The 20,077-nt window shown below is 38.2% G+C and overlaps 1 protein-coding gene across 1 annotated transcript; it reads right to left on the reverse strand.

The window, feature by feature from the left end:
- Positions 1 to 1,260: 1,260 nt before the first annotated feature.
- On the reverse strand, positions 1,261 to 18,739 carry LOC133448366 (nuclear factor of activated T-cells, cytoplasmic 2). The gene is made up of 10 exons (XM_061726812.1): positions 18,416 to 18,739; positions 16,423 to 17,410; positions 14,824 to 14,995; positions 14,102 to 14,304; positions 11,441 to 11,613; positions 11,023 to 11,163; positions 6,537 to 6,592; positions 6,150 to 6,282; positions 4,493 to 5,116; positions 1,261 to 1,755 (listed from the first exon to the last, which is right to left on the reverse strand). The coding sequence occupies exons 1-10, from the start codon at positions 18,543 to 18,545 to the stop codon at positions 1,709 to 1,711; spliced, it is 2,667 nt and encodes an 888-aa protein (XP_061582796.1). The 5' UTR covers positions 18,546 to 18,739; the 3' UTR covers positions 1,261 to 1,708.
- Between the last annotated feature and the right edge of the window lie 1,338 nt (positions 18,740 to 20,077).

Below are 20,077 nucleotides of genomic sequence, written 5' to 3' on the forward strand. Positions count from 1 at the left end.
TTGTGTATGTATTTATTTATTTATTCTTTAAGAGGCGATATAAAACAAAATAATTGTCCCATTAAAATTAGTCCTGATAAAGGGAACATTAGTAACAAAAATTAGTACCAGCCTTTCATCTCTTCTGGTCAGATGTTCCATCTTTGGAAATTCTCCAAAGTACCTTAAGTCTCTCTATGGTTAAGGGATGTTAGGTCATTTATAAATTGGAAAAAAAGATAAATCTCAAAATCAAGACTTGGAACATGGAACATTTTGATAAGAAATTGGGCTCTTTTATGAACTATTGTAAATCACTTAAAACATAAACATGTTATGCATGTTTACAATGTGTTTCCTCAATAAAAAAAAACTAAACAACTCATATAAAAGCAAATTAAATGCATTATCTCGGAAATGATTGCATTTAAAGATGATTTTCCTGGGGGCTTTATGAAGAGTATCAATTTGAACTTTTATTTTCTGTCAACTGGCTCTTTTTCTGGAGACCTTATGAATATCTGGAATAAAACCGGTTCACTGTTTCGTAGTCATGTTTGAATATTTCACCTTTTTTAAGAATACTGCAACATTTCCAGGGTATGTTTTCAAGGTATATACTTAATATATACAATAAAACTATTCAAATAAACAGCACAAAAGCATTACATTGGCTAAGATGGCTCTTAAATATAAACCATCATGAATATAAAGATATATGAGAACAAATGACAGACTACCTAAATAAATGTATAAACCAGGTGTTTTTAGGTATAAATTGAGTCAAAATGTTGCAAAAATGAGCCCCACATTCTTTTTCTGATAAAATTTAAAAAAAAATTAGATCCTCATTAACCTCAATGGAGGTTTTTTGATTATTTATTTATTTACTTTTTTATTGCAATTGAATATTTTCTTAGCCCCCCCCCCCCATCAAAATTAATCTTCCGTAAAAAACAAAAAAACACAAAAAAATTCAACATATTCAAGTCTAAGATTCTGAGTGTTTGTTGTTGTTCCTGTCGTTTGTCTCTGCAGGCCGTTCATTGACTGGCAGCGTCGTCCAGAATTGTACCCAACTTTTTGCCCAATGACAGCTGGGATAGGCTGTCAGTACTACCTCTTGTAGTCAAAACAGTTTTATATCGACTTTGATAACAGTATTTAAACTATGAACAAAATTTCAAAATAGATTAATAAAATTAAAAGATTTAAAGACATTTCTTTAGACTTATTTCAACCTCACTCTTAATATTTGAGTACATTTCACACGCAGACAGATAATTATAAAAACAGAATTTATTTCTTATAAAATATTTTCTACATGCTTACAGATAAAAATTGTACATTTATATGAACAAAATGAAGCCAAAATGTTTAAAATAAAGACACAATCAATACACGGTGTAAGGTGTAACTCAAATATCCTTGTGAAGGGTAAAATATTTGACCGTATTCAAAGCCATTAACCCATTTCTGATATAAATGTTGGAGTTGAGGTCAGTTTTGCCAACTGAACCACAACTCTTCCTGCAACAAAACATGATCTTTAAACAAAGTAATTAAAAGCTTAGAATGGACCAGCTTTTCCTTTTGGTCTTAAATACCTTCCAACTAAGGCAGCATCCAAGTCTGGCAAATGCACGCTTATAATGTTACGACATCTGCAGATCATTTTTACTTCTTCCAGCTTGAATTTGTTGGTCAGAGTTGCTGCAGCGTTGTAAGGTCACTCTCCATTGTGGCCTTTCAGGTCTCGTCTTATGATGTCATTCACTGAAAAATATTGACAAAAGGGATGAGCATCTTTAAGTGTTCACAACCACACCCAACAAGGGATTTATTGCAACAGTTTGAAGAATTTAGGTTTTATTCTGAAATGTTAGGTACGATTTACTATCGCAGTTCATTTAATAATGCTGAGGAAACATGAATAAGCTTGAAATTGATTGAAATAGAAGGACAATTTCTTTTGATTTTAACGGAAGGTGTTGATGTATTTTCATCCTACCAGCAGGGGTCGCCAAAGTATTTTTATTTTTACATTTCTTTTTAAGTTGTGTTTTTATTCTTATACAATGTCTCAAAATGAACAACGCTCGGTTATGAAATTAATTATCTGAATGCCTCTTTATTTGCTCTGATATTTACTTGTTGCCTTTGGGCTTATTGTGTACATTTCAGTTTAGTTCAGTTCAGTTTAAATGTTGATAACAAAGAAAGTGCAGGAAACAAGGGGACAGAGGGGGGAACGAAGCCGAGAATCCCCCACCAGGGATGAACCAGAACTATTCAGATATGACATTTGTGGCTGGCACCTCTAAGACCTCAGTTACCGGGTCCCCCCTCTCAGATGACCTAATTACACACACACATGACATAAGTTTCACAGTGTTGACTAGCAGTCTCCGGATGAACAACAGAACTTTCTCTTTCTTTCTTTTTTTTAATATCCCAGATATCATTTGTTCAGTTTGCCGTTACTTTTTCTAAACTGCTGAAGGATTTATTTTATTGCAACTTTTGACGGAAAGAATGAAAAGCTACTTATACACTGGAGACAAAATTACACAACTACAATAATATATTTGGGTTTAAATGTCTATGATTTAAAAAAAAAAAACTATTTTATTATTCTTTATTCATCCCACAGGGAAAAATTAATCATCTGCTTTTAACCCCTCACTAGTTAGACTAGAAGCAGTGGCCAGGGAGCAGTTTTTTAGGGTTTTTGCTGTTAAATGCCCTGCTCAGGGGCCCAAGGCGATTCACCTCAGTTGCAATCCCGGGACTTGAACCTAGCCCACCTCAGTACTGCACTTTGCTACTCATCCTGTCACAGCTAGGATATTCTCCAGCCCCCTGTGACCCTAAAGAGGAGGAAGCAGATGCAGAAAATGGATAGACAGATGTTTCTAATGATTATCAGAAACTCCCTAAACCTCCACTGAAGCTGTATCGGAAATCAGAACAAAGAACATTGGTCCTTTTTTTTGATGCTACAAGTGTATTTGCATATATTTTGCCTGAACAGTTTACTTCCTGTTTCTGCTCTCCATCACTGGGATGTAAACACAAATTTGCTTCTGCAACGACAGTGGTGAATCAATCGTCCATTCTCTCTTTTTGTCACCCTGTTGCTTCCTTCTCATCAGAAAAGTTGCATGAGCTGTAATTAGATTCATTTTTAATGGGACGAAGTGCGCAGACGAAGCTTCAGAAAGCGTTGTGTGGGCCTGCGTGAGCAAGGCAGTGAGAGTCAGAATGAAACGTAAGAAAGTGGATGGAAAGGCTCGTCAGAAAGCCACAAGGCAGGATTTGCAAGCATACAGTTGCAGTGCGCTTGTGTGCATTGCACACTGGACCACAATCACCCATCCCCCAGCTTTCACGGTTTCACCTTAGAGTTACTGTTTGGGTGCATTTCTTTTAAAGAGTGTACTTCTTTTTAAAAAAGGTTTTCTCGATATATTAGGCCTTGTCTGACATGTGTTTATTAGGAGATTTACTCGTATCTAATACTTACCATTAGAGATGGGCGGTATGGACTAAAAAATGTATCACAATAATTTCTGGCATTTATCCCAATAACGATAAAAATGACAATAGAAAAAATACCAATTCAACTCCATCTTTTTAACTATAAATCTATCTCGCTCTCAGATCCGCCATGTTTGTTACACAAAAACGTCATCAACAGGAATTTATCCTTCTTTCTTTCTTTCTTTCTTTCTGGCTCATATCTTTCTTTCTTTCTTTCTTTCTTTCTTTCTTTCTTTCTTTCTTTCTTTCTTTCTTTCTTTCTTTCTTTCTTTCTTTCTTTCTTTCTTTCTTTCTTTCTTTCTTTCTTTCTTTCTTTCTGGCTCATTTCTTTCTTTCTTTCTTTCTTTCTGGCTCATATCTATCTTTCTTTCTTTCTTTCTTTCTTTCTTTCTTTCTTTCTTTCTTTCTTTCTTTCTTTCTTTCTTTCTTTCTTTCTTTCTTTCTTTCTGGCTCATTTCTTTCTTTCTTTCTTTCTTTCTGGCTCATATCTATCTTTCTTTCTTTCTTTCCTTCTTTCTGGCTCATATCTATCTTTCTTTCTTTCTTTCCTTCTTTCTGGCTCATATCTATCTTTCTTTCTTTCTTTCTTTCTTTCTTTCTTTCCTTCTTTCTGGCTCATATCTTTCTTTCTTTCTTTCTTTCTTTCTTTCTTTCTTTCTTTCTTTCTTTCTTTCTTTCTTTCTTTCTTTCTTTCTTCTTTCTTTCTTTCTTTCTTTCTTTCTTTCTTTCTTTCTTTCTTTCTTTCTTTCTTTCTTTCTTTCTTTCTTTCTTTCTTTCTTTCTTTCTTTCTTCCTTCCTTCCTTCCTTCCTTCCTTCCTTCCTTCCTTCCTTCCTTCCTTAAATCCGGCTTTACACAAAAACGTCATCAACGGGAATTTATCGTTTTTACTGCGAGATGACAAATTCTTACTGTGGGGAATTTTTTTGACGGTATATCGTGAACGGTAAAATATCACCCATTCCTACTTACCATCCTCCAAATAAGCGTAGTTGATGTTCTCTTGTTTGACCATGATTCTCTCCGGAGCCCTCTCGTCATGGTTTCCTCTTGCAGATCTAACCTGGGTCAGCGGCTGGCTAGCTGCCTCCACGCCACTCCCGGCCTTCCCTTTCACGTATCTGGACGGTGGAGACTTCCCCAGAGGCACCGACGTCTGAGCAAAACCCTGATGTCGTGACGTCACCAGGCAAGCCTCAAATGCGTCGGCAGGTTGAGGACAGTCCCCCTGTCTGGCAACGGGGGTTCTGGCGGCTGCACACGGGCTGGGAGTCGCGGCCAGATGTGAGAGGAGGGTGGGGCTGCAGTTGCTGTAATGTTGGTTTGGAGAGTGGTACATCACTGGACTGTTGATCAGAGCCCCAGCCCTGGACTGGTAATAGACGGGCTCGTCCAGAGGGTCGGGGGTTAATATTTGGGCGCGGGGGTCTACGGTTGTTAGGTGGTACATTGTTGAAGAGATATTCAAGGCTTGTGGGTTGATGTCCTGCTCCAGGTGATGGTAGAAGGACTTCATGGACATGCCAGACAGGGAGTGGTCGTCAACATAGCCGTAGGAATTCAACTGATAGTCATCTAGCGGCTCTGCTTTAATAGCTGAAATTTAAAACAATGTTTTTTAATACTTTAAAAAGACAGAAAATACTAGGCTTACAGTATGAATAAAGATGAGAATAGATAAATGTGACAAAGCAGCTGTGTTAAGACCTCAGTGAGGCTGCATCAAACTACAATCCACTTTGGGTTTTGACTGTATTACAACTTTACAAATTTATTGATGGCAAATGAATTGCAAAAAAATTCAATTCCTCGAGCGGTACTTGTTGAAATAAACCAGAATGTGATCTCAGCTTTGCCCAGGCACCAGCGGATGGTGGAATAATAATCATGTACCGGTACCCTTGAGAAGTAAACATATAGGACTGTCCCAGAAAATTAGAATATTGTGATAAAGTTCTTTATTTTCTGTAATGCAATTAAAAAAAACAAAAATGTCATACATTCTGGATTCATTACAAATCAACTGAAATATTGCAAGCCTTTTATTATTTTAATATTGCTGATTATGTCTTACAGTTTAAGATTAAGATTCACAGAATATTCTAATTTTTTGAGAAAGGATATTTGAGTTTTCTTAAACTGTAAGCCATGATCAGCAATATTAAAATAATAAAAGGCTTGCAATATGTCAGTTGATTTGTAATGAATCCAGAATGTATGACATCTTTGTTTTTGTAATTGCATTACAGAAAATCACAATATTCTAATTTTCTGAGACAGTCCTGTAGGTTACTCACCCTCCACACAACTTTGTTTGCTCCGAAAAATAATTGATTGCTTAAGATGTGGATAGGTTTCTTTTAAAGCAATCTCATAATCAGTTTCCAGTTTTAATTCTTGCTCAATTATATAAATGAGATAACAAAAGAACTCCTACAAGGTTAAATTTCTATTGTCACATTTGCAATCTGGTCCATGAGAGCAGCATTTCCTCACGGACCCGGCTTTGACTGCCGACGTCACAGTTGTAAATGTTGACCTTTTTAAAAACTTCCCCTTTCTCAAACATTCAAGATAAACCTGTTCCCCCAGTAACACGAGAGCGGAGATGGTTAACAGATGGACACACCTATGACAGGAGTGTAGATGAAGTGCTGGGGCTGGCTGAGTTTCTTCTTCCCGTTCATCACGTAGAAGTTCACCTTAGCCGGTTGGCAAATGGTCCGGTCTCGATACGGAGGGACCTCAACAAAAAGCATGTTCTGGTGACAGAAAGAGAGAAAAAGAAGAAAAAAAAATCAGCCGACAGGTCAAACTCAGAAAGACAAAGTTACTACAGTAGCTGGGGTAAAATGAGGTAAAAGTTTTGCTTTCCATTTTGAGCAACTTACAGCACATGTGCACTATTTACTCAAAAATGCTTGACAAGTAAGTTTCTCTTTAACTGAAAAGGCTTAATCTCCTTAAGCATAAAGCATTTGCATGCGTCCAAACAAATGAGTCTCAAACAACTCACGGCTTGGGTTTTGTCTCTGTCCACGGAGGCCTCTGCTTCCCAGATCTGCTGACCGTCTGAAAGCAGAGAGGGCAGTTTTCAACACACCGGCACTTTAAAGACGTTCGACAAATTTGGAAAACAGATCAGCTACATCACCAAACGTTAGATAAAAAAAATCAATCCAACTCTAAGCATGTTGTGTTTCATTTCTCTTTACTTTCTTTTTTCTTATTCCAACTTCAAATGGGGCAGATTATAAAGAAAAAGACAACTTTATATGATTAAAAACATATATTTAGTCATCTAACGGCTCCAGAGCGGTTTTGGTACAACCGCTTTTGTCTGGCGTCGCCTGGCTCTGAAAATGTCTCATACAGCAAGTGATTCAGCTTTGCGGGGATCCTTAACTTAACAGCCGGCTCAAAGTAGAATGAATTCGGCCTCCGCATCTTTATCTGCGTCTGCAGATTAACATCACGGTGCACCAGTTGTACCTCGGAAGTGAGAGCTTCAAACACTTTTTTTTATTTGCTTCACCATTATCAGCAAATGTTCATTTTCTCAGAAATTTCACTTGAAAAAGAAATGAGCTAATTCTCTGCCAGAACATCGTCTACAGTGTAATCACTAGGAGACTGAAAGGGTAAACAAATACTGACTTGACTGAATATTGCGTAAAAGGGGAACTAAAAAAAAAAACATCTTTTACACAATAGTTTAAACTTTTAGCCTTTAATAGAAAATAAATAAGAGTGGACCGAGAGTGGAAGCCCAGGGTTTACTGAGCCAGCACGTGATGCAGTAATCCCAATTTGAGTTTTTACACATAACGTAAGCATTTCTTCTTGTAGAGAAATATTTTAACAGCCAATACATGTCTTACAACAAGAGTGTTTTGAAAAGAGAGGACCAGGACTAACTGCAGACAAGTGGTGTGTAATTATTTGAGAATAAAGTTTGGAGTGTCCCGGTGTGAGCTTGGTTTGGTGTTTGGATAGCTACAGCGTGCTAGGGTTGCCACCCGTCCCGTAAAATACGGAATTGTCCTTTATTTGAGAAAAAAATGTTGCGTCCCGTATTGAACTAATACGGGACACGATTTGTACCGTATTTTCATTAACTTTTACACCATATTCTAGTTGAATTATTGAAATAAATTAACTTTTACACCATATTCTAGTTGAATTATTGAAATAAATTAACTTTTACACCATATTCTAGTTGAATTATTGAAATAAATTAACTTTTACACCGTATTCTAGTTGAATTATTGAAATAAATTACCTTTTACACCATATTCTAGTTGAATTATTGAAATAAGTTAACTTTTACACCATATTCTAGTTGAATTATTGAAATAAATTAACTTTTACACCATATTCTAGTTGAATTATTGAAATAAATTAACTTTTACACCATATTCTTCACCTGTAGGCTATATTATACATCTGGGCCGATGTGGACATACATAGCATAGGAGGCTATTTCAGTTGCTAGTATGGTTGTCTGTCTGTACAGTCATGCAAGTTCAATGCTATTAAAGCACTTTAAACTTTAAATCAAAGCATTTAGTTTTTTCATATAAAATAAACACATTTTTATTCAGTTTAGAGGTTTTGGGGCTTTTTTTTTGGCTCCTGCGCTGCTGAAATCAGGGCGTCCCTTATTTCTATTTCTGAAAGGTGGCAACCCTACAGCGTGCTCTCATGCAACAAAGTAGAGAGTATTTCAATGTGCACGATTCTTCACAGCTTTACGACGCATCTTGAAAGAGGCACATACAGCGGAAGGAAGGGGGCGGAGTGAAGTCGGCTCCACCCCTCTGCAACCGGCTGCTTTGAACAAAGGAGTATGATGTGGAAAAGGGAGGTGTCGCGATGTGTTCCTGTGTCGTTTTGAGCAAAGATGACACAAACATCTCACTAAGGCCTCAAGAAAATGTGTCAACTTGTGAGAAAAAAGCCACAATACATGTATTTCGAGCTACAGCGGGACAATCAATGCTAGCTGTAAGGGAATTGGAGGCTTTCTTATTTCACGTTCTCAAAAATGTAAGCAATTGCTACCACAAAATCTGAAGGAAATATGTGTACGTGAGCAGGCTGCTTTACAGAGAGTGGAAAACGGTGGTTTCTCTACTTTAGTTGTTTGTTTAACCCGTTTTCTGTTTCAGTGTTGCATTCCCACCTCACTTTTTACCTGCTACTTCAAACCCACGCAATGAAAAAAAAAACAAACAAAGCATCTCTTCTGGGTCTGAATCTTTATCAGCCTGTCTAACCACATCCTGTAGCACATAACTCCAAGCCAAGCAACAGGCAAGCTCTACAGTACGTGCTACCAATCTGTACCCATGCTGCTCTCCAGCTAGCAACCCGAACATTTAGCGGGGCAGAAAGAGCAGAAAGGTGAGAAATTTCCGTTTAGAAATAAATAAAAAGTTGTCACTTCCAGCACAAGCATGAGAGTTCAATCTCATGGTTTGTCATGTCTAAGGTGAAGTAGGTGTTGGAGGGAAGATGTGCGTCACTGAAGGTTGATGTTTCCCAGGTGATATGCAAATACAGACATCTAAAAATAAAGATAGGCTACTATATGTGTAGGTGGGCATCCTGGAGCAGCTTTACAGCCTGTATTTATTATTATATAGCATGTATTTATTAGTCTATTTTAACCATGTCAACAGCTCTGAATGACGAAAATAAAAACAGCATGGCAGTCCCAGTCTTTTGTAATGACAAGACACACATGACAATATGCTTACAGTATATACCTTCCTAACATGAGTCAGATGTTCATTCATTTTGTCACCATCTTGGGATTCTGGGCCCAGAAGTGAAGTACAAGGCACGGGACATGGATATATGGACTCCCCTGGGTCGTCGCTACAGCTCTAAGCATGATGGACGAAAACGCAAAAGCTCTTATCTACAAAATCATCAAGAAAAATGGAAGGGAAATCTTCTGCTCTCCACTTTGCAACTAGTTAATACCAAGTCGGTCTTGTTGACACATGATATAGTAATCATGTCCAAAAACAGTGTCACTTTTATTGGGTATCTATAAAAAATATCATTGCTCGTGAAAACTATTTTTTCAGGAGAGTGCTTTTTCAGATAAGAGGTTTTACATTTCAGCCACTGAGGAGCTTTTTAAATTGATTCTAGATAACGTTGGGTTTAAAGTCAGCGAGTTATTACAAATGTCCCAACCAAGCGGTCATCCTTTTGTACCAAAAAGAAAATTGCATGTTGCAAATGTTTTGCCTACAAAGCTGGGACTTTACTGTGAGGCTTTATACACGTGAGACAGGTTGGATTTTGGAGCCAGCTTTATCAGGAGTTTAGGTCGAAGGATCTATGTTGAATCAGTGCTGTGCCCTGGATGGTGGGATCCCGATGCCACAGGTATGACATTAGGGATGGGCAGTATGGACTAAAAAATGTATCACAATAATTTCTGGCATTTACCGGTATCCCGATAACGATAAAAATGACGATAAAAAAAATACCAATTCAACTCCATCTTTTTAACTATAAATCTATCACCACATTTAGTCTTTGGAGCCCCCAAATCACTGCTCTACAAGAATACTAAATGCTACTAAACTACACCAATTAAATTGAATCAATAAAAACCTAATTCAATTCTTTCTTTCTTTCTTTCTTTCTTTCTTTCTTTCTTTCTTTCTTTCTTTCTTTCTTTCTTTCTTTCTTTCTTTCTTTCTTTCTTTCTTTCTTTCTTTCTGGCTCATATCTTTCCTTCCTTACTTCCTTCCTTCCCGTACGTTGTGCGTGTATTTAACGCAGAACCATAAATCCGGCTTTACACAAAAACTTCATCAACGGGAATTTATTGTTTTTACCGCGAGATGACAAATTCTTACCGTGGGGCATTTTTTTGACGGTTTATCTTGAACGGTAAAATATCGCCCATTCCTATATGACATAGCCTGAAGCGTTCCACTTCAGAGATGGAACTGACATGGACGGCAACGACTCCTATCAGTCCACTTGGTAGCGTTGTACTTCAGGATAACTGATCTGCTCTGATTTGGTCACCGTGTTTAGGACAACGAAGACCAAAAGGAAGCTCAGTAGCTAAAACTTTACACGAAAAAACTGAACCCCCAACTAGCATTTGGATGTGTAATTAAAATGATGAATTTGAACTACACATCTATCAAAGCTTCAAAAGGCCACTCAAGGACCTCCTGTTTGAAGAACTTCCATGTTGACTTTTGAAGACCCAGACATTGTCACTTGGTAACACTTCTTGAGATAAGTCTTCCTTTCAAGGTACCTACATGAGATACATCAATATCATTTAGGATTGGCATGACAGGAAAAAATAAAAAAGTTATACGAAAACTAAAGGGCCAAATTATTCTGCAAAGGTCAATGGTATCAGATGTTTTGGTTAATCTTTAAAGCCTTGAGAGTTCAGCAGGGTTTAAAAACAACGGACAAATAAAGGTTTTTGCCAACTTAAAAGAAAATCTCACCTTGTGTCTTTTCTGAAAATATCACCTTGGAATCAGAGTTGAAATTCTGCCCAGTTAGGACCATTTGTTGACCACCAAGCACAGAACATTGGTCCAGGTCCTGCCTCTCCACTGCAGGGAGCTCCTGAGCCGAGCGCTGAGCTGTAGAAGCACAAAGACACAGCTGCATTTAAATATGGGAACATTTCTAGGGTGGTAAACTACTCCTTTTCATTCTCTAGCAGTGCAAAAGCCAACACTCAGGAACATATGAGCATAATATCACGGTAATGGGTTTGTTTGCTTAGCTGTCTTCTTTCAAGATTACACAAAACTTTAACTGGGCAGGTTTTTGACAGCATTGCAGTGCTGGATTTTAATAATCCAGTAAAAAGGTCATATAAGATTGTCTAAACTAAACCAGACACTAAAGTCTTACAGCATTCGATGGGATTAGAGGTCACTTGAAGAGACACCAGTTGGCCTCCAGGTTGAGGAATGTGGACACGAAACACCAAACGCACGCGCGTGTTCTTTCGTCCAATGTCCGTCTCGCCGTTCCTCAGCTCAATGTCTGCATTTCTAAGCTTCAAGATCCCGACACAGTCGATCCTGTGAAATTACAAAGAAGATTTATCAGTTAGAAAAAACTATTTCTGCAATGATGCCAGTGTTAGACAGAACTGTTGCTACAGTCCTGTGCAAAAAGTTAGGACCCTTCTTTTAGTCTTTGTTTAATCATATGATCACGGTGGGTCTCAAATATTAGGCAAATACAACCTTAAATGGACAATACCCTTTAAATTGACTTTTATCATCATTCATTTAATTAAAATGAAGTAAAAAAACAAACAAACAAAAAAATCAGGAGGGTAATACTAAGTACCCCCTTACTAATTTTAAATGATTTAAGAGAGTAAATTCCAGACATCCAGATATTGCTAACCATCAGCCCTTGGGGGCTTGATCATCAGCAGGTGTGCAGACCACAATGAAACTTTCTTACTAATCTGTAGAAATTCAATGGAGGAACCCATTTGTAAGGGGAACTTATAGTTCAGTACAATACATTTAATTGGCTTGTCCTTTACAGAATGTAGGAAAAATATAGATTTTATTGTAAATCATGGAGTAAGGCAGGAAAGACCTTTATTAAAGTTGTTTTTCAAGAACAACCTCTTCTTTTTTAAACGGTTAATGGATAAATATAAAATCGCAACAAAGAATTTCTCGGAATGTCTGCAAGAGTCCTCGAGAGCCTTGAAAAAGGATTATGAAAGGGGAGGCAGAAGAGGAGACAAGAAAAGACATGTTATGATTCTGGTGCAAGATATCAGGAGATGTCCGACTCCCATTTATTGGAGATAACTGAGTGAAAGGAACGAAGGCACATTCCTGCACATTTACTGCAGAAATGCCAAGATGGTTTGGGATAACAAATAGTGTTTTATCAAAGTGCAGGGAGTAAGGTTGGTTTGAAATAGTCAACAATGAGCTTGTATCTTCAAGCTCTATAAAAACAAGGTATTTGGAAAACATTAGGGCATCTATATGAATCTTATTATGAAAAGTTCACTGAAAAAATCACAAGTATTAATAAGGGAAGAGATTGCTGTAAATGTTTGAGATGACTTACATGAGTTGACTAACATGTGGTCTATTTCAGGCGTAATACCACGTTAACAGTAGATGTTAACAATCCCATTAAACAGACACTGTAAACATATTATCATAAATTATTCCATAATAAAACTCAGTTAGAACGTAGAACGACACCATCTGCTGCTACTTAAATATAAAAATACATTCAACAGTTGATTTAAACTTATTTAAAAGGTATTAGATGTTAGAAACTACCCTAGATAAACAACTGCTTCTGCTTGATATAACGCTGGGAAGGCTAGGTGAAGATGTTTAACTATAAAGCCCAGCGCTATGATGAGCAGAAACCAAATACAGCTCATCTTGACAAATACACCTCCAACCAACTGTCCAGCACGGGGGAAGAGGTTGATGATCTGGGCCACAGGACATGGACAAAATGCAATTAATAAGTTGAACTTCTCTGTATCCCAGAGAATTGTACAGCCAGACGTGAAGCCATCCTGTCCAAGTCTGTCTGACTGAGTCATATAAAATAAAAAGATATCAAGCACTCCAACAAATCTACAACATTATGACAGAAAAAGAAAAATAGTGGATATATTTTACTATAACAGCCCAGTCAAAATTCACATTGAATGTACATAAACCTCAGTGAATATTCACAAGAGTGGACTGATAAGACTGATAAGTCATTAAATGATTACGTAAATGTGTAAATCAAGCATTTTTGCTTAGTTTTTGTTGAAGAAAATTACAGCGTATCATATAATAAGCTGTTGTTCATCTGAGGTTGAATTTGTCTACTTTTTTATCATATACTTAAATCTTATGATTGATGTAATTTATTTTTTTGCATCATAGTATGAATGAGACGATTGCACATTTGACTAGTGTAGATATTCTATGTGAACTGACGCTCTCCCTTCAGAAGTTGGTTTAATGCTTGCTGCTTTTTGAAAAATACTAAATCTGTGACACACACAAAAAAAAAGAAAAAGAAAAGCCACAGTGTTCATACAGAATCCAGTTCTAACTCTTGTTGTTTTTGGATTTAAGTTTTGATTCACTGGGATTTTTACTTTCATAGAATAAAAAATAAAAGAGTCCTTGACCTAATTTTATTTAGAAAATAATTTTTCTGCATAAATCATCATCTTTGCTTCTGCTTCTGAGTGACTCATCAAATGTCTCTGCTGCTGCAAACACAAAGAGTCTGATAGGTGTTTCTTGGAAAAACTCTGTGGCACACAGGAAGTGATGCATTTCACGCTTCCGTCAGCAACGACAGCGACTTGTTGGGAGTGAAAAAAGATGAAAAACCTTGTGGCACACATGAGCAGCAATGGCTTCCAAGGCCGAGTTTAGAAAGAACAGAAATTTTTAGAGCAGTGGAGAATCAAGAGAACACAGCTGCCTTCCTGCAACTCTGACACCACAATTTCTGCTGACTTACATCAGGGATCTAGTTAGAAACTTGAACTTTTATTTTACTTACACCACTCTCATTTGGTTCTTTGGGTCCAAGGGGATCTCTAACACTTTAGTCCCGTGGGCCATCCTCTCCATGCTGGGCGTGGTGACGGTCTTCCCGGTGATGCGGTGGACCTGGTAGAAGGCGTGGGGTTTCAGGAGCCTCTCGTCTGCCGTCCCGATGAAGACCTGCAGCGCCAGCGGAGCTGTGCCCTGGTACCCGTGAAGCTGGTGGAGGCAGCGCAAGCTGTTTACGTGCATCTTTCTTAGTGAATCGCAATAAACTTTAAGATCTTCAAAGGGCATGGCTCGCGAACAAATTTACATTCCACAATAAATCTCTTTTCTCTGTAGTGAAGAGTTCACAGGCGGTTATCTCCCCGCCACGGCAAGGACACCACTTTGCATGTGTAGTTCGTTTTTGTAACAGGGCCAGGAAAAGCTACTGTGAGGGATCATTATCTCTGCAGAGCAGCCAGACGGTATTTGTGTATTATTCTAGTTTTTCCAATGTGTACCAGTTTTATATTCATTTAGGTTGTAAAAACCATGGCTTAATTATGATCAAATAGTTGCATAGTGGTGACAGTGTGGAGATCTTCATTTGCATGGCTGTTGGCTTTACAGGAACACATGGACCAGGAAATATCATCCCACATTTACAATCTACCCCCCCGCCCGCCCCACCTCCTCACGAATGGGAGTCTTGCATCCTTGCCTTGTTCTTTTACACACAAATCCACACACCTGAACCTCTGGGTGCCCTCCATTGGGTGTTTTGACGGCTCCTCGGCTGCCCTCGGTCTCATAGTGAGCTCTGTGGTGGGATCTGGGCTGTTGCTGGATCAGCAGCTCATACTGGCCGGACTGGAGGGGCAACGCCCACTCCAAAGAGGGAAGGGGTGTCACAGACAAACCACTGGGGGGAAAAAGTGGAAGCAGAACGAGAATAAGACAGACAGACAGACAGGTAGATAACGAATTGTGACTGTGCAACCAAGGGCGTAGGTTTGGTCTCAACATTGGTAGGGACGATATAACAGCATTACCTGCATGTTCACTTTTTGCTGGGGACGGGACATTAATAAGACCAAACAGATTGGGTGAACGGGGGTCAGGGCTACATTTGTCACGAATATGAACCCAATTAATTGATAGGCTAAATGATCAATGCAAAATAAATCTGTATTGACTTATACTAACTTTCATGTGTATTGGTTCACCTGATACACGGTTCGATTCAAACCTTTGTTTTCAAAAACTACTAAAGAAACATTTTGAAAACTTCCAGAATATTCCAGGATTTTATTAGCAATTTAAATTGCAATATTTGAACGTAACTTAAATGATATTAACATACACAATAGATGTATTAATTGTACTTATTTATAATCTCTTAACTATCCAGAATGCAAAAAATAAACATTTGTCTAAGACCATCAGTCAATCAAACGTGCGTTTGAGGAAAAAAAAAATGGGCCGGCAAATTCAGCAAGTGAAAAGGGGTAAATATAAGTATGAACATAATGAAAATAATTCACTTAATAATGGTAGGGTCAATTCTATCCTTACAACATTTGGGAAGACAATCTAATTTACCTATATATCTGAACTCATTATATAATGCAAACAAGGTTGCTTAAAAGTTGGTGGGGACAATTTGAGCCTAGGAATGGGTGATATTTTACCGTTCACGATAAACCGTCAAAAAAATTCCCCACAGTAAGAATTTGTCATCTCACGGTAAAAACGATACATTGAGGAAATCAGAAAGAAAGAAAGAAAGAAAGAAAGAAAGAAAGAAAGAAAGAAAGAAAGAAAGAAAGAAAGAAAGAAAGAAAGAAAGAAAGAAAGAAAGAAAGAAAGAAAGAAAGAAAGAAAGAAAGAAATGAGCCTGAAAGAAAGAAAGAAATGAGCCTGAAAGAAAGAAAGAAATGAGCCTGAAAGAAAGAAAGAAAGAAAGAAAGAAAGAAAGAAAGAAAGAAAGAAAGAAAGAAAGAAAGAAAGAAAGAAAGAAAGAAAGAAAGAAAGAAAGAAAGAAAGAAAAAAAGATATGAGCCTGAAAGAAAGAAAGAAGAAAGAAATGAGCCTGAAAGAAGAAAGAAAGAAATATTCCCGTTGATGACACATTTTGTATTGGTATTTTTTTATCGTTATTGGGATAAATGCCAGAAATGATCGTGATAAATGTTTTTGTCCATACCGCCCATCCCTATTTGAGCCCCCTGAAAAGTTGGTAGTGTTATGTCCCTACCGTCCCTATGCAAACCTACGCCCTTGTGTGCAACCTTTGAACCACAGTCTTTTTAAAAGGAAAATAGAAAGAAGGAAAGACAAACAAAGCACCTGAATGTGGACCGTCCAGAATGATGGACTGGTTGAGTGGGAGGCCACGCCGCTGGGAGCATGTAGTAGGTCTCAGGTTTGACCTCAGCCCCAGGCCTGCTAATAGTCGACTGTTCATTGTTCCAGTCGTACCCCTCTCCATATGCACAATCCTGTCTCTGGGCCTGGGCGTGCCCTCTCACCACTGCGTGGGGCACTGGTCTCGGCAGACTGGAGCTGAGGCTGCTCAGCATCTCCTCCAGGCCGGCCGTTGTGGTCTGAGCTTGGGGCTGGAGCTCGGCTTGGACCTGGTACTGGTGGACGTAGAAGGGCCTCTGCTGCTCGTGCAGCACCGGGATGGGGCTAGGGCTTCTGGAGCGCTGTTTGACGGGAGTGCCCCCGTGACAGGCGTGTGCCTCGAAAGACCGCTTTCCTTGGGGTGAGGTGGAGCGCGAACGCTGGTGGGGAAGCGGCGAGGTGCTGCGTTGGTGATGCGGCTGGAGAAAGGTCTCGTCCGTGACGCTGTTTCGAGGAGAGGCTCCCGGAGAGGAATGGGCAGAAGAGGTGTGGATGCTCTGCAGGACCGGGCAGAGGTCCAAGGCGGAGATGCCATAGCTGCTTGCGTTAGGAGGTGATACACATGGGGAATTATGGGGAGAAAGCTCATCTGCTGCCCAGCCTGTGGAGGAGTTACTACTGGCAGGACTTACACAACTTCTATAGGCTCCTAGGACCTTTGAGCTGGGGCTTGACTCCAAGATTTGAGAGCTCAAAGAGTCGCCTGACGGAGTGATCTCAATCCTTGGGCTAGGAGCAGGTATGCCGCTTGCTCTTGACGTGAGCCCCAAGGAGTTAAACACAGCCTCTGGCAGGTTATCTGTGGCGGGATTGTGAGAGGAGGCATCCTGGCCGGGCGCTGCCAGGTCAGAGGAGGAGGCGTATGCAGCGTGATGACCCACCACCACCAGAGGAGGCTGGCTGTCGTTCTGATGGAGAACCCCTGCATCATCTGGTAGTGGAAAGGATACATGTGAGCTCATATATCCTGAATATATGAAGACTTTCTTATTTACTGTTATGGCTATCTAACTAACACAAGACATTTAATTTTCATTTCATTTTATTCTTTATTTCATTCAAAAAAACAAAACAATTTAATACAAACACAAATACAAATGTTCCTAACTTATGAATGAAAAGGGAGCAGAAAGAAGAAGAATCTTATCTGATCTGCCCCTTTCACAAATAACATAAATTAATAATAATAATAAAAAAAATAAAATAAAAAAAAACTAAGTGAATAAAAACAACTAAAATTAAATTAAAATAACATTAAATAAAATTACCACCGCCTACGGGTATGTCAATCAAACTCAACATTTTCCATTATATTTCCTTAACATACAGGCTTTAATTGTTCTTTTGAATGTAATGTTTGATTTGGATTCTTTGTTTTCTTTGTTCAGATTGTTCCATAAATTGATTCCTTTCACAGAAACACAACGTTCCATCAATTTTGTCCTGCATCTTGGTTTTTTAAAAATCTCTGTTCCTTTTAAGTTATACTTGCTTTTTCTTTTTTCAAATCTTTTCTGAATGTTGATTGGTAAAGTTTTTTATGAGCTTTAAACATAATTTGCAGAATACTATGGTCTACTAGTTCATGAAATTTCAACAAATTTAACTGAAGGAATAATGGATTTGTCACATCAACAGTGTTGTTATATTATGCAATCATACTCATACTGACTTTAAATTGTTATTACTTAAAGTTGACACTCCCAGAATATACTGCACAGTAAAGCACAAATCTCTACAAAAATCACCTTAAACATGTAATAAAACTGACTTTCTAGTCTTAATAACAATGAAAATGTTATTATAGTGCATCAGATATAGCAAAAAACATCTTTAGCAGTCCTAATCTCATCATGAGGGGGAAAAAAACGTTTTAGGAAAGAGAAGAAAACGTAAACATGAACAGAAAAGTAACCGGTACTTTTTTAATACGCACCTTCAACACAGCCGACAGGAAAATCATCTACAGATTCATTGGTAAGAAACAGTTCAGTAAAATCGAACTCATCCTGGCTTATGTCTTGCCCCAGTCCCTCGGTGTCAAGTCTCAACCCTCCAGAAGTCATCTCCAACTGTCGACGTGCTTCCCCCTCCGACAGGTGTATCTGGCTTTCTTTGTTATGTTGAAGGAATAAACCGGAAAAATAAATGAAATTGAATTACAGTTTTGGAAGAGACAAAAAATAAAAATAAAAATAGTCGCAGCTCCTCAAACATGGCATGAAAAGGCGCAGCGCGAAGAAAGGAGCGCTTCTTCCTGTGAGCGCTGATGGTGAAGAGCAGCAGCAGCGCGGAGCCGTGTTTATGTCCGTGTGTGTGTGTGTGTGTGTGTGTGTGTGTGTGTGTGTGTGTGTGTGTGTGTGTGTGTGTGTGTGTGTGTGTGTGTGTGTGTGTGTGCTCCACTTGCAGAAACAAGGAAACCAAACCTACTACTTGATATTAAATGACGCCATATGGTGTTTGTGCTCATTTGACAAGTGCAGGCCTGTTTACTAGTACATGTGCTGCAGGTTGTGTTGGCATAAACAACATTTGTAATATTATAGATAATTATTGAAAATAAACTTAAACTTAAAATACTTTTGACACTATCCCTTTGTATTTTACTATAATCAAGAAGGTATTAGAGGAAAAATACAAAACATCACTGTGTTTTTTTGTTGTTGTCGGTGTATTATATTCAAATAGTCCACATGACGCCACACAAGGAACAAAACAACCTGTTGGGTAGTCATGTAAGTGTCTACACCATAGACATATTTACGTAGACGCCCCATCGAGTGGTTTCTCCCGCTGATGCGATACGTCAACGTCGCCGCCATATTGGATGTGGCAAGACTGCGCTGTAAACTAATACAAGTAGATGGACCTATTTTCATAAAGCGCCTTTCTACAAAGAAATTTACGTTTTACGTCTCATTTATTTATTCACACACGCACTAATATACTTAGGAAACAGTTAGGCACCAAATATAATATATTACATTTGCTCAGATGGCAAAAATAAGAACTTTATTGATCCCACATAGGAGTAATTCATGTTATATCAGCTATAGAGAACAAGTGCCGAAAAACAATATATCCCCCCTCACAAAAATAAGAATGTTATTTGTGGTCTGAAAAATGGTTCCAATATTATTTTATTGTCTGAAAAATGGTTCAAATGTTATTGTATTGTCTGAAAAATGGTTCAAATATGTTATTTTGTTAAAAAATAAGAAAAATCCAAGGCACTCTTCTTCAAATATAAAAGGCCTTTAATTGAAATAGGTATTTCATGTAGAAGATGACTTTTTAAAATCTTCTACATGAAATAGCCATTTCAAATAAAGGCTTTTTATATTTGAAGAAGAGTGCCTTGGATTTTTCTTATTTTTTGACATCCTTTTTCCCACCAAAGAGCACCTTCGTCACATGATTTAGCTGAACCTTCTGAGCACTCTGGACTTTCTTTTTTATGTTATTTTGTTACTTGAAAATTTTAAAATATGTTTTGTTGTTGACAAAATATGTTTCTCTATTTTTCTTATTTTTGTGAGGGGGGATATATATTGTTTTTCGGCACTACCTTGTTCTTTATAGCTGATATAACAGGAAT

This window comes from Cololabis saira, chromosome 8, assembly GCF_033807715.1.
Source record: "Cololabis saira isolate AMF1-May2022 chromosome 8, fColSai1.1, whole genome shotgun sequence".
NCBI lineage: Eukaryota > Metazoa > Chordata > Actinopteri > Beloniformes > Belonidae > Cololabis > Cololabis saira.

Bases quoted from the DNA above. Each gene is read 5' to 3' on its own strand.
- LOC133448366 (XM_061726812.1), bottom strand. From the start codon at position 18,545: ATGACTTCTGGAGGGTTGAGACTTGACACCGAGGGACTGGGGCAAGAC. The intron at 14,305-14,823 runs GTGTGTGGATTT...TGCCTCCACCAG, and splicing joins GAGGGCACCCAGAGGTTCAG to CTTCACGGGTACCAGGGCAC. The intron at 11,164-11,440 runs GTAAGACTTTAG...GTGCTTCTACAG, and splicing joins CTCTAATCCCATCGAATGCT to CTCAGCGCTCGGCTCAGGAG.